This window comes from Micropterus salmoides, unplaced genomic scaffold (assembly GCF_014851395.1).
Source record: "Micropterus salmoides isolate LMB-PRFRI ecotype aquatic unplaced genomic scaffold, ASM1485139v1 Ms_hic_scaffold_1256, whole genome shotgun sequence".
NCBI classification, from domain to species: Eukaryota; Metazoa; Chordata; class Actinopteri; order Centrarchiformes; family Centrarchidae; genus Micropterus; species Micropterus salmoides.
Window position 1 is genome coordinate 21954 of NW_024040326.1, and position 13814 is coordinate 35767.

A 13814-nucleotide genomic window follows, 5' to 3' on the forward strand; every position below is an offset into this window, starting at 1 on the left:
TTTACTACACGATCAGTTACAGTAGCTTTGATCTCATCTGAGACTACAGCTCTTGATCTTCCTCTTATTCTTCTTCCACCACGCATACGTATTCCTCGCCCCCTCCCAGCCACTCTTCTTCCTCTTTCAGCCACTTTTCTATTTCTGGCTGGGTCCATGTTTACATCACAATGCAAAACTACTGAGCAGTTGTCTCTTTTTGTAATGAAATTGAAAGAGTAACACCTGTGTAGATGTTCATCTACAATGAGAATCAGCTGTGGTTGGTCCAATTGTTTTTATAGCATTTAATTTTAGGATTTACAATATATTTCATTAAAATATTACTGTAGAATTGTAGCAAATTGCTGTCTTATTCAGTTTGTATTATGTTATTGTTTTGAACTTAAGTTTAACAGTTTTGAAAACAGTATGTAAGCATGTGCAAATTGGCCTGTAAGTACACAGAGTTTTGGCGGTTGTTGTGTCGAAGTGAGAAAAGAATTAATGTAATTTGAAAGATGTAGTCATTGAATGCATTTTGTGCCAAAGCAATGATAATTGATCCTCAGTTTGGCCCACATATACTTCTGTTGTGCTCACTGTGTATAGAGTTTTGAAACCATTGCATCTTAGCAATTGAAAAAAACTGTAATATTAGCCTATTATTATTATTAATAATAATAATAATATATATATTAATTAACATTATTATTAATAAAAATAATAATCTTAAATCCTGTAACAGAATTCCTCAGTAAAAGTCAATATTACACGACAACAACATTTCGTTTTTTACAGATGTAGGCTAATATTCATATATTTCTTTAATTTACCAATGAGCATTATTAAACATAGCCTACTAAAAGTTGAAAGCAGACAGTGCATTTTAGTCTGATAGTATCCCGGAAGTGTTGGGGCTTTGTCGTAAGGTTTTCAAGCCAAAATATAAAAGCGGATTACGTCAGCGTCCAGTCGTCCAGTTGCGTGCAGATCGGTCGACCCTCACGGTAAGTAGCACTGAGACTTGGCATAAAGCGAACAATTAGTAATCCACCACACGTAGACCTGGGTCGGGTTTATCCAGTGACAGCAGCATTATTAATAACGTTAGTTGTCCTGCTGACCATTTATGTGACCATGAGCCCCGATACATGCAGACCATGTCTTGTTTGTTGGATATAACACGAGTTCAGCTTTCCTAATGTGTCTCGTCAATTCGGCTCGCACACGAGCGGCTCTCGTGCAAAATATATTTAAACTAGAAAGTGTTACGCGATCACACCAGCCGCGACGGAAAATTAGTGCATGGTGCAATGGATTGATTTTTATTTGAAAAAAATAATCTAGATTGAATTGACAGATGGGGAAAACTCGCTTCTAATAAAATATTAAATAAAAAAACGCTTAGATTTCGGAAAAAATACTATCCTTTTTAACCTTTTGGCTTCCCGTACATTCAGTTGCGCTTCTAGCTCGTATTCACTTCTGTTGGTACGTATCACGTATGGTAACTGGGCAAAACTACGCATGATTTGTTGTAGTATGATTGCATAAAGGAAGGAAACAGGAATTCCGGTAGGGAACAGAATCGACTGACGTGCAGGCAGCGCTGCAGCAGTGCAGCCACTTAAACAGAGTTTGCCCTTCCCCTACTGACTTTCACTTTCGGTGCCCGAATGGAAGTGAATGAGGCTTTGCGATCGCGATTATTTTTTATTTTATTTTTTTTTCTCGGAAGGGCGAGTCGGAAGGGCAACTTGAGTCAGGAAAGGCAAACGGGCAGTTGCCCGGGCAACCAGAGCAACCCCCCTGTGCACGTCCCTGCACACACACACACACACACACACGTGAAAACAATCAGTGCTCCCCATTCACATGTTGAGTATTTGTAACATTTCAATAGTTTTTTTAGTTGAGATTCAACAATTCTGTTTAACAAATAAAACCGTTCTGATATCACACCACTGTTTCATTATAATTTCACATAGGCTAATAGTAGGCCAAACTATAATAATAATAATAAACTAATATTATTTCCAGTTGGACGTTTTTGTGGGTTGTTTTCATTTATTAAATCCTTGTGCAAGAAAATGTGTACATGGTAGATAGTCTCCGATTTGTGAATGCTAAGTACTAATGAGTCAACGATCATAACCATTCATGCAAACAACAAGTTCAACATTTTAAAAGTTTGCTGTAGCTCGTTAACCATTGTTTTTAAATTGCCCGCCCCAACCAGGCTGTGATTGGTACCCCTTCAAGCACTGGTATAGATACAAACCTTTTTCTGCAATGACTTTTTGAAAATGTTTGTTTATTTACTCTAGTGTCTACATCAAGTGTCACATCTTGTCTCCCCACATTTCCTTCTCAGGTGATTGACATGTTGCCAGTGCTGGTGGTCCACGGAGGGGCGGGTCATATCCCAAAGGAGCGGTCAGAGAAGTCCACTTCGGGGGTGTGCTCAGCAGCCCGAGCAGGGTATGTTATACTCCAGGGAGGGGGCAGCAGCATGGACGCTGTGGTAGAGGCTGTGACCCAGCTGGAGAATAACCCCGCCTTTAATGCAGGTATTGTAAAAACACACACACACTACTGTATGTTAGAATAGAATAGAAAAACTTTATTAATCCCCAATTGGGAAACTCAATTGCCACCAGCATACATCACACAACATACAGTATAGACAGAAAGGACAACCAGTATGTACAAACAAGACAAAAGAAAACAACAAAACAATGCACCCATTTAAAGCCTTTAGAAAGAGGCTGACAGTTTTTTTTTAAATGTGACCAGCTGAAAAGCTTAAAGACAAAAATCAGAAATATTCATTAAAGAGGTGGTATTATGCTTTTTGGCTTTTTCCCCTCTCCTTTATTGAGTCTATCTTGAGTTTATCTCTCTCTTGTGCATGTAACAGGTTTGCAAAGTGAAAAAGCCCAAAGTGTGTATACTATCTGCAATGGAAAACAGAGCAGGTCCGAGTAGAGTCGAGTCTATCGATTTGCGCTGTGGTAGCTTTTTTCAGCAAGGCAGCATAGATCGTCAGAACACCGGCAACAGTTCAACGTTTAGTCCTAAAAGAAGATGCAACTCTGACTCTGTTTGTGATTGTGAATTTCCATGCACAACCTGTAAGTATGCTTTATTGTGAATTATATTTAAAATAAACACGGCAATGTAACTTCAGACTTTTCAAGTGCGTTGGCTAACACAGCTAAAGTTATAGCTATAATGCTAACGTTACACCCGATGTGAAAGCTACTGAGCAAACGTTCAAATTGTTTGGCCAATTTTTATGTAAAGTTGAGTTGACATATGGTGATTTTTGTAGTGGTTTATGGTAAGATGTGGAACAATGATGATGTGGACTTGAGAGTAACTTATACCATCTGCTAGGTTACGGTCGCAGTCTGAAGCGGCTTTGATTTGGATCACACTACCTTGTTTCTTACGACCCGCCCTTCTCTGCTTCTGATTGGCTAGTAGTCCTTACCTGGGAACTGCGCATGTGCAACTCCCAACAAAGATTTTGTAGAAGTAAAATGCATCACTCTGTAGCTCAAGAGCGGAGCGTACAACACACAGGGTGAAAAGAGGAGCTGCAGCAATGTGCAGTATGAGAAAAATATGGTGTTTTTTGAAAATGAAACCATGTAAACCTGTTCTGGCACAACCCCTAATTAAGATTTTGAACCTGAAAATGAGCATAATACCACCTCTTTAAAAAATCGAATTGCTGTTGGAATACAATACCTTCTGAGCCGTTCAGTAGAACACCGACGAGGCATCTTAAATCGGCCACTAAAGGAACTACTAAGTGTCTTAAGGACACTGTTGAGTGGGTGGTGACTCAGGGGGAAGGCCGATCACAAAGCCAGCCTTTTTAATCAACTTATTAATCCTATTTTTATCCTCTACAGTAATGCTGCCTCCCCAGCTAAGCACAGAATAAAATATAGTTCCTTGATAGAAGGTATAAAGCAGATTTCTGCTCACATCAAAGGATCTTAATTTCCTTAGGAAAAATAGCCTTGACTGGGCCTTCTTAAAAACAAGCGGTGTAGAGTGTGAATAAAAAAGGGGATAAACTGTGCCCTGTGGTGCTCCTGTTTTAGTTAAAATAGTCTCAGATATTTTGTTATCAAATCTGACAAACTGAGGTAATCTAAAATCCAAGCAATAGTGGTGTTGTGTGATTTTTTTTTTTTTAAATGAATTAATTTTCCCACACATACTGCATTGTTCCTCCATCTGGACTTTCGACGAGGTGCACATTTTGTCATTTGTTTTTCTTACTCTTTTCACATGTTTATTTACAGCATTAAACGTTGAAATGTATATTGTAATAGGCTGTATATTAACTTATTGGGAGAAAATTGGTAGTTGTATGTAAAATCAGACATTGACCAAAATTGGCCAAAATGGCATGATACTCTTTTCGCTGCAAAGCTTCACTTGTGAGATTGACTGTCGAATCAGGCTCCGCCCATCGAAGCATCAAATCTTCGACTATTCTGGGCCCCAAAATCTTCAATACTGAATTACCTGAAATTGTTGAACATTACACACTTAATTTCCTGCATTCTGATGAAATTGTCTGCACCAATGAATGGTGGAAATGTTTTTAATTTATATAAAGGGAAACACAAAATTCAGGTGGCAGGTGACATTTCTATATATAAAAGTATAACAGAATATAACACAGTAAGGCTTTTAGTCATTCTGTCTTGCTTTCTGATATGTTTCTGCTGTTGTTCTGATGTTCCATTTCTTATTCAACATCATCCCTGCTGAGTCGACACACATGCAGGCTTGAGTTAGTCTTTCCTCCGCTCCACTTTAATAGCTCCTCAGCGGGTTTTTTGCTCTGGTTCAAAACTTTCTGCACATTTAGAATCTCTCCCATATATCTGTGTTCTCTGACATGTCCAGTAAAAAGCTGTAATATTACAAGTATAAGGTCATCATTTAATGAGAAATAATGCGAATGAGTTTTTAACTCTACCTGCCCTATACTGTGCTGGACATAACTTTATTGCTCCGCTGTTGTAATCTCCATCAGACAGTTTGGAAACCAAAACTAACCGACATTTCTAACAAGGCATGGATGTGTTTATTTTTGTGCTGTTTGCTTTCTGAGTGAACATGCTATCAACTGTTTTTTTTTTTTTGTAGGCAATACGGGTGACTTTCATTGATATAGCTTATGTTCAGGGCCTACTTTTGATAGGATTGTTGATTGAATGTAAAGATAATCATTTGAAAATTTTAAACTGTTCAGATAGGCTACTTTAATAGTCAGTCCTGCAGAGATTGGACAATGAAACTGAAACACCTGGTTTTAGACCACAATAATTTATTAGTATGGTGTAGGGCCTCCTTTTGCGGCCAGTACAGCGTCAATTCGTCTTGGGAATGACATATACAAGTCCTGCACAGTGGTCAGAGGGATTTTAAGCCATTCTTCTTGCAGGATAGTGGCCAGGTCACGACGTGATGCTGGTGGAGGAAAATGTTTCCTGACTCGCTCCTCCAAAACACCCCAAAGTGGCTCAATAATATTTAGATCTGGTGACTGTGCAGGCCATGGGAGATGTTCAACTTCACTTTCATGTTCATCAAACCAATCTTTCACCAGTCTTGCTGTGTGTATTGGTGCATTGTCATCCTGATACACGGCACCTCCTTCAGGATACAATGTTTGAACCATTGGATGCACATGGTCCTCCAGAATGGTTCGGTAGTCCTTGGCAGTGACGCGCCCATCTAGCACAAGTATGGGGCCAAGGGAATGCCATGATATGGCAGCCCAAACCATCACTGATCCACCCCCATGCTTCACTCTGGGCATGCAACAGTCTGGGTGGTACGCTTCTTTGGGGCTTCTCCACACCGTAACTCTCCCGGATGTGGGGAAAACAGTGAAGGCGGACTCATCAGAGAACAATACATGTTTCACATTGTCCACATCCCAAGATTTGCGCTCCTTGCACCATTGAAACCGACGTTTGGCATTGGCACGAGTGACCAAAGGTTTGGCTATAGCAGCCCGGCCGTGTATATTGACCCTGTGGAGCTCCCGACGGACAGTTTTGGTGGAAACAGGAGAGTTGAGGTGCACATTTAATTCTGCCGTGATTTGGGCAGCCGTGGTTTTATGTTTTTTGGATACAATCCGGGTTAGCACCCGAACATCCCTTTCAGACAGCTTCCTCTTGCGTCCACAGTTAATCCTGTTGGATGTGGTTCGTCCTTCTTGGTGGTATGCTGACATTACCCTGGATACCGTGGCTCTTGATACATCACAAAGACTTGCTGTCTTGGTCACAGATGCGCCAGCAAGACGTGCACCAACAATTTGTCCTCTTTTGAACTCTGGTATGTCACCCATAATGTTGTGTGCATTGCAATATTTTGAGCAAAGCTGTGCTCTTACCCTGCTAATTGGACCTTCACAGTCTGCTCTTATTGGTTCAATGTGATGAACATAGTGGCCAAATTAGGGCTCAACGTTAAACTTTTTTGCAACTGGGCCAGTGAGTTTGAGACTTACTGTCCCTCCCTCCAAATGTTATGTATCAGTGTCAACAAAACCAAAGACTTAAGTTATGTTACTGTCTTTTTTTATTTTAATTATATACTAACAGACTCAAAAATGACATGCACTCTCTTAGCTCTCTCACCTTACGCTGCTTACTGGTTTATTTCCACCTGAATAGGGCTATGAACGCATTATGAAAGTGTTTACTGAGGTAATAATTCAGCTGAAAAATAGGGTCATTATGCCGTTATTTCTAATGGAACCAGGCTTCTTTTTGCAACCAGCGAACTCGTTCCCTGCTGGCCATTAGAGAGAATGCAGGTTTCTCTTTCAGACCCAGAGGTTGCCGCTTGATTGAGATTAGAGAAATAACATTTGACATCCAATTGTCATGTAACTACAACGATTGGACAATGGTGCGCACCATGAGCTGCAAAACAACTGCAGGATGTTGAGCTTGTAATGTGAATTTTTTTTTTCAATACTAATGTTTTTGATCTGGCCCGATCAGGCCAGTAGGTTGCTAGTTCAACAGTCCTGACGTTACTTTACAGGCCACCGTTATTGTTGAGCCCTGGGCCAAATCTATACCTGGTTTGATACCCATTACAGCAACAAATGGGTCTGGTGGTTTGTGTAAACAGGTTGACCTGGGATGGAGTCACACTCTTGAATGAATTATTTGGCCAGTCATGGTTTAGATTTAGCAAAAACACCAAATGTGCCTGTGCGCATTCATACATGTAGTAATACAGTTAAAATGGGATTGCAGGTCGATTTTAAGGCAGGTCCCCCTAAATGTTCTGCCTGTGCCCCTAATATTTTCAGTTATGCTCCTAGTGAAAAAACTCATCACAACTGTCTGGACACAGTGCATGAGTGGGTTCACTCGATTACTGTCACAGCGTACGCCGGTGTTACATCAGCTGGGCCTAGTTGATTCAATCCGCGAGTCAACGTTATCAGTTATACATCTGTTTTTCACTGCGTGAGAAAATTGATTGGAAAATATCAACTGAGTGAGTCTCGCGAGACAGCTGTTAACATGACCCGAAATCTTGTCACGTTTTGATCCAATCGTCGCACTCTTCCGCCTAACCATAGTCATTTAAGGGTTTCATCTAGTCTATATTTTCCCTCTTTAAGTGTTAGACTCAGTAATTTAGGCTTTAATTCCTTTTTGTTATAATAGTCTTGAGCAGTCCCCTCATCATAGTGTTCCTTTGAGTATTTCATTTTGAGAAGATATACCATTGTTTTGAATGCAGTGTTTGCTTTTGCAAGATATTTGTGGTGTTTTGTGTGTGAGCATTTGTATTTAGAGTTTTAAGAAAATGAGCCATGCTTTCAGAAAATGTGTGTGAGCATTGGAGGAAAACTGTAATGGTTCCTAAATATACTAACTAACTAGCGCCACCATCGGGCAAAACTGCGTGAGCTGTCCTCTAGCTCAGCCCACAGGCCAAACACAAAAGATTCTTTGTCCCCAGAGTCAAGATCATTTCTCAAATCAAATTTCAGGGTGTGGGTCAGTGCTGAACATCAAAGGAGAGGTGGAGATGGATGCCATCGTGATGGATGGGAAAACACTGGGTAGTGGTGCCGTGTCTGCCGTACGCAACATAGCCAACCCTATCCAGCTAGCAAGACTGGTTATGGACAAGGTGCGTACATTTAACAATGGGATGGTCAAGGCATACAAATGTATACATACACTGAGTGCTTTCTGAGTACAAATGTTTTGTTATAGTTTATAGATGTGTTTTATAGATGTATAGAACTTTGCTCTCTATTTCAGACGACTCATGCATGTCTGACAGCAGAGGGTGCCAGTCAGTTCGCCCGTGCCATGGGTGTCCCTGAGGTACCCCAAGAGTCCCTGATCACTGAGTACTCTCGCATGCGCTGGAAGAAGAACCTGGCACCTGACGCCAACCCTGTGGAGTGCCATATGTGAGACATTGTTTTAAGATGGTTTGCGTTGTTCCACAAATACTATAATCCATTAGAAAGGAGAGATGCAGAGACATGAGTCCTTGCAGCTTTGTTACTCAATTCTGACTACTGCTAGTTTGTATTGACTCAAAGGGTCAAAAGTCAAAAGTCCATAGAAACTTCTCAAACCAGTCCTGCTGTATAATCCACTTGTTTGCTGTTGATCCATCCGTCTGATGGATGTGAGTCAGCTATGCGAGGAAGAGACATGTGGATGGTAGAATTGTATTACCAAAGAGGACGTCCAAAATCTCTCCAGCATCATTTTAAGGAGACTGCTATTACTTAGGAGGTCCAGGAATCAATCCCTTTACTGTCTCATCAGATCAGATGACCAGTCACTAAACAGATTCTCATAGGATACACCTGGACTTCCTTGTTTGAAAGTCCTCTTGAAGCTCCTCGCTCCTCTTCTCCTCAGAGAGGCGTTTAAGGAGGCATTTAAGTGACTGGAACATCCCTTACAGTTTCTCCACGACATAACTAAATGCACTGCTGCGGTAATTGCCTCCTCATATCGTAGATCTTCCTGAAGTAAAGATTTAAATGAAAAGTGAGGATTTTTTAGAACATACAGAGCACATCAAACAGCAAGTTGGATTATGCAGCAGGAGTAGTTCGAGAAACTTCTATGGATGTTTGGACATTTTTTTTGTTTTTGTTTGTTTGTTTTTTTGCTGTGACTCTGGGTCATCATTGGAATTCATTGTTACAGCTGTGAGTCCCAGCTGAGTAAAGCTGCATCCTCCACAAAAGAGCAAGCTACATACTTCTCAGAGCCTACAAACAGTGATGAGCTGAAAGAAAGACAGAGAGATTTATTTGGTGGTGTTCCTTAACCAAGTTTAGCTAGTTATAATTTGGTGGCCAGGATAGTGTAAAAACTAAATACACCTTTTAGTGATCTTTTTGATCTTAAAGTCATAATTCTGCTGTTCCTGTATGTTGTGTAGGGGAAAGATGGGCACCGTTGGAGCAGTGGCAGTGGATAGTGAAGGCAACATAGCCTGTGCGACCTCCACTGGTGGGATGCTGAACAAGATGGAGGGACGGGTGGGTGACACACCGTGCATAGGTCAGTCATCACACATAAAGTTTATAGAATTATATGCCTTTTTATAAAGTTTTGTTCAGTAGAAAACCAGTTGACTCTAGAAAATGCATTTATAGCAGAAAATGTGTGTGAATGCTGACTGCTGAAATAAATTTCAAAGCACTGCCTAAAATGCAGAAATGTGAAATTAATTCAGACCAGATTTTTTCTTTCTTAAAGGTACAATGTGTAAGATTTGAGACTACTCTACCCCTTTTGAATTTATTCATATATTCATAAAAATAGAGGCAGCCTATAACATATCAGGCCATAACTGCTGTGAGCTAGTTAGCTCAGTTAGCCGTGCAGCTTACTTATCAGAGTGAGCACCAGAACTGGAGCCTGCAGAGCGAGCAACAGAACCAGGCTCAGCAGCCTGCTAGTGCCCGGGACCAAACACAGCCTCTGAGATGGACGGAGGCCGGTTTGACGATACGGAATATAGTATCGAGCTGATTTTGAGCAGCTCCGACCCCGGGGACGGCGAAGACATTGCAGGATTAGGCAGGGACATGGGAGGTGTGAAGCGGGGGACGAGTAGGAGGGAGCTGGGGCATCAGAGAGGCAGTGACAGCATCTAGAGGCAGAATATTTTCACATCTAACTCTATGAATTAAGGGTTTATTTTAACCCTTTTGTTTTGTTTCTGTGGATTTTGAATAAAGTGTGTTTAATAAGTTAAAGGTGGGATATACGATTCCAAGTCAATCCACATCTTTTTGTCAAATTCAGCAAATACAATATTTCCTCACGGTCTGCTAGCTTCCCATTTCAGAATGTGCGCAGAAAGAAATCAGGTGTTTGTACACTGCCCTGGCTCTGTAAATGGGAAACGACACTATTCCAGCCGTGATTTTTTTAACGTTAACGTAAATGACCTGCCAACAGACATTCAGCTTACTTTCATGCTGTTGTTGTGATGTTAGCTATAGTAGCAGGAGAGTTGTAAGAATCGCTGTTTGGAGCTGCTGTGCTAACATTTGCTAACGTTATTTACATTACTTGCTGTGTCGTTGTTCGCTCTATATCATGGTACATGGAACTGAGTACTCTACCTTTAATTCAAAACTTGGTGGTTGTAGGTGTAAAAATATTTTTACTTTCTTGACATTTTGTGAGTTTATTTTGTTTGTTTATTAGACTAAAAAAGCTAAGAGACCTTGTATAACGTAGCAAACTTGCCGCTCGTACACATCTCCCATCTGAAAGTATTAGTACAGCCCAGGCCTTCCCCTATCAGACTATCGCCACTTGAGATACAGTAAATAGTGGTATGATGAGACAGAACCTAACTTCAGAAGATAATTCTGCAACAGAATACATGGACTTGTACTGTCAGAACTGTCACTTCATGGGAAACAAACGGCCTGCATGTAGGCCAGAAGTCTAGAACAAAGAAACTGCGCCAGAATCCCTCAGCGCCATTAAATCGCACCTGAAAGTGACTTTTTAAGGGGGATTCAAACCCTGTATTCCTACTGGCCAAAGTTCCACAGGAGCAAGTTTAGGAGCCCCCTGTGGCAACGCCATGATATCAGCCCATAAAGAGAGAGCGCACCAGTTTCTCCTCGCCGTTCTATTGCAACCACCATTGCCACAGGAGGTAACCCATTTTCAGCACTTTATTTCCCTAGGGGAAGGTCTTAACTCACTAGATGAGTACAGACTGTTTTCTTTTGTTTTTGCTCAACACATTTTTTGATCCTGTGTTATTGCAACCTGAGTGTCATTGTTGTGATTTCTGTGGGAAATAACGTCCCGCCGCGTCCTGTTTATTGCTGTGTGCTTTGGTGTCTAGCAGGTTTAATATTTGGGTCGGTACCACCTGCTGGGCCTTCACTTGTGTTGTTCCTGACACAGTGTACAAAGCCAATAACTGTCCATTAACTCCGCTTCCGAATGAATGCTGTAAGTAATTGTGTTTTACCATGGTTATTAGGATTTAGTGGATCTTTGCTTGTGTTAGTTCCCGCCACTGTGTGCAGAACCAATAACTACATTTTATCAACACCAAAGTTCAGTACCTAGGCCGCTGAATGTGGGTTCGTTTTATGTAAGTAGCTACATTATTTTACGATTATTGCGTGGCAGGCCACCCATGGGGTCTCCTCCTTGCATTCTTGTTGATTATTGTTTGCTTTTATTTTGCTTAGAATAGATGATAGGGATTTATTGGCTGAAGTTGTCGATCATTGATCTGTGCTAAAGTAAATAAATCCTGTTGTGCCTTTTAAAGAGCAGTTGGCTGAGTTGCCGTTATGTGTGTGTTCTGACCATCAGTGCTCACATTCATTACATTAATTAATTTAGCTGACGCTTCAATCCAAAGCGACTTACAATTGCTATATATATGTGTCAGATGTCTCTGGAACAACTAGGGGTTAAGTGTGTCACGGTGAGGAATTGAACCCGGGTCTGCCACAACAAGGGCATGTGTCTTATCCACTTTTCTATCACCTCCCCATTTGTCAGCTTTCACTGCCCACCTCATGAATCTAAAATAGTGTTGAAATATTGGCAGTTATAGGTGGCGAAACCACACTTTGAGACGGTTTTTCACATTTGTCCCTGATCCCAGGGTGGTGCCCAGTATTTATTCATCTTTATTAATACTTTTTGGTAATATTAATAACTTTCTTTATGTTTCTTTGATAATAACCAAACCTGATCCTTCCAGATCATAACACTGGTGATTTGATTTCTGGCCAATTCTTACACATTGTGCCTATTCTTAAAGGATTTTTATTTCACACCGGCTGGGAGTCAAACCGCTGACCCTACAATTCCCAGAAGGCGTGTGGACCTGTCGTATGCACTCTAACCACTGCCACTGAGTGTTCAGAATGTCAGTATTCACATTCACATTATTATTGTAGTCTGACAAAAACAATAGGATGGTGTGTTTTTTTTTTTTAAGATTGACTCATTGTTCTCCGTCTTCACCAGTCTTGTCGACCTTTGACCAGTGAAGTTTGACGTTTGGTTAGATGATAAACAAAACCTGCTTGGTTAATAGTTGACCATGAGGTCTGTGCTCTTGCTGTTCTCTTGCTGTACAACAATGCTGACACATGTTGCATGGTGCAACTTCTGACTTTGATGTAGAAAATAAAATTAATATTTAGTTTTGAATCTTGTCAAAAGAGCTTCCAATTGACAACCAGTTTACTGCCCAACCACAGCTCTGATTGGCTTATACTAATAACCTAATGGGGCATGAGAGAAGATAAGTACTACTGTGACAGTGAATCCTATCAGAGTTGTTTTATACTGAGGTTTAGTGCAGCCGCAAGTGGATTTTGGCCGCTACAGCTGAATCTAATCTTTCAATATCAGTAAATGAGTGATTAGACTGTCGCGAGTCAGTGGCCAAGTTAGTCGCACTCTCTGGAAAAGACGTCTGAATTCAGAAACAAAGGCTATCTCATAAAAGTCAATGAAAAAAGTTGAAACTTCAATTTAAAATGGAATCAATCATCATTTGGATGAAAGACTCAAACTCACAGAACATTGAAACAGAACAATCTAAATCACAGCTATAATGGACATTGGCTGTTAGACCGTAAAAGCTTTTTTCAGTCCCTTTTCCTCAAAAAACATCTTAATAAAATCATTAAGTCCTAATTCGTGTATGATTCAAGTGAATAAAATTGAATATTTATTGAAGATTTGTTAAATTGTTATTGAGAAAAATTATATTGCGATAAATATTGTTTTATTGTCAAGCCCTCCATCGTCCACAGCTATTCCTTTCTGAACCTTTTTAATGAATCATCTTTTGTCTGTTGTGTAAACCTCAGTGTGCTGTAACTGCAGCCCCTCTTCCATAACAACGGTGCAAACTAACATCAGCACGTGAAATTAGAGTAATGTGACAAGAGCAAATCAGATCTGAGATCAGACCGTCAAGTGTCAAAGTTTGCTTAAGTTAGTGAATGTCGCTACAGTGTATTTCAAGTGAAAAGGAACATTGCTCTTCCATCTAGTGAAATGAATGTGTAATTGCATCTTTATACCAACTGCTGCTCTGTAATACTTTGCACAGAAGGGGTTTGTCATAGAACTGTTTCAATATCTTGTTTACTGACTCTTTGAAGGTAAAGAAATGTTGTAAGTTTTTCCCTATTTATCCCTAATTGTTTTTCCTATTTCCTCCATTTACTGCAGGATGTTTCAATTCTATGTTACTGCAAATAAAAA

At 40.4% G+C, this 13814-nt stretch overlaps 1 protein-coding gene across 1 annotated transcript; it reads left to right on the plus strand.

Moving 5' to 3' along the window:
* The first annotated feature begins 882 nt into the window (after nucleotides 1-882).
* Nucleotides 883-9747, plus strand: LOC119900116 (isoaspartyl peptidase/L-asparaginase-like). The gene is made up of 5 exons (XM_038714876.1): nucleotides 883-989; nucleotides 2357-2552; nucleotides 8048-8190; nucleotides 8325-8479; nucleotides 9475-9747. Exons 2-5 carry the CDS (start codon nucleotides 2366-2368, stop codon nucleotides 9641-9643), a joined length of 654 nt encoding a protein of 217 aa, XP_038570804.1. The 5' UTR covers nucleotides 883-989; nucleotides 2357-2365; the 3' UTR covers nucleotides 9644-9747.
* Nucleotides 9748-13814: the final 4067 nt, after the last annotated feature.

Excerpts from the sequence above, each read along its gene's own strand:
- LOC119900116 (XM_038714876.1), top strand. The coding sequence starts at position 2,366 with ATGTTGCCAGTGCTGGTGGTCCACGGAGGGGCGGGTCATATCCCAAAG. Across the intron at positions 2,553-8,047 it reads TAACCCCGCCTTTAATGCAG|GGTGTGGGTCAGTGCTGAAC; the intron begins GTATTGTAAAAA and ends ATCAAATTTCAG. Across the intron at positions 8,191-8,324 it reads CAAGACTGGTTATGGACAAG|ACGACTCATGCATGTCTGAC; the intron begins GTGCGTACATTT and ends TCTCTATTTCAG.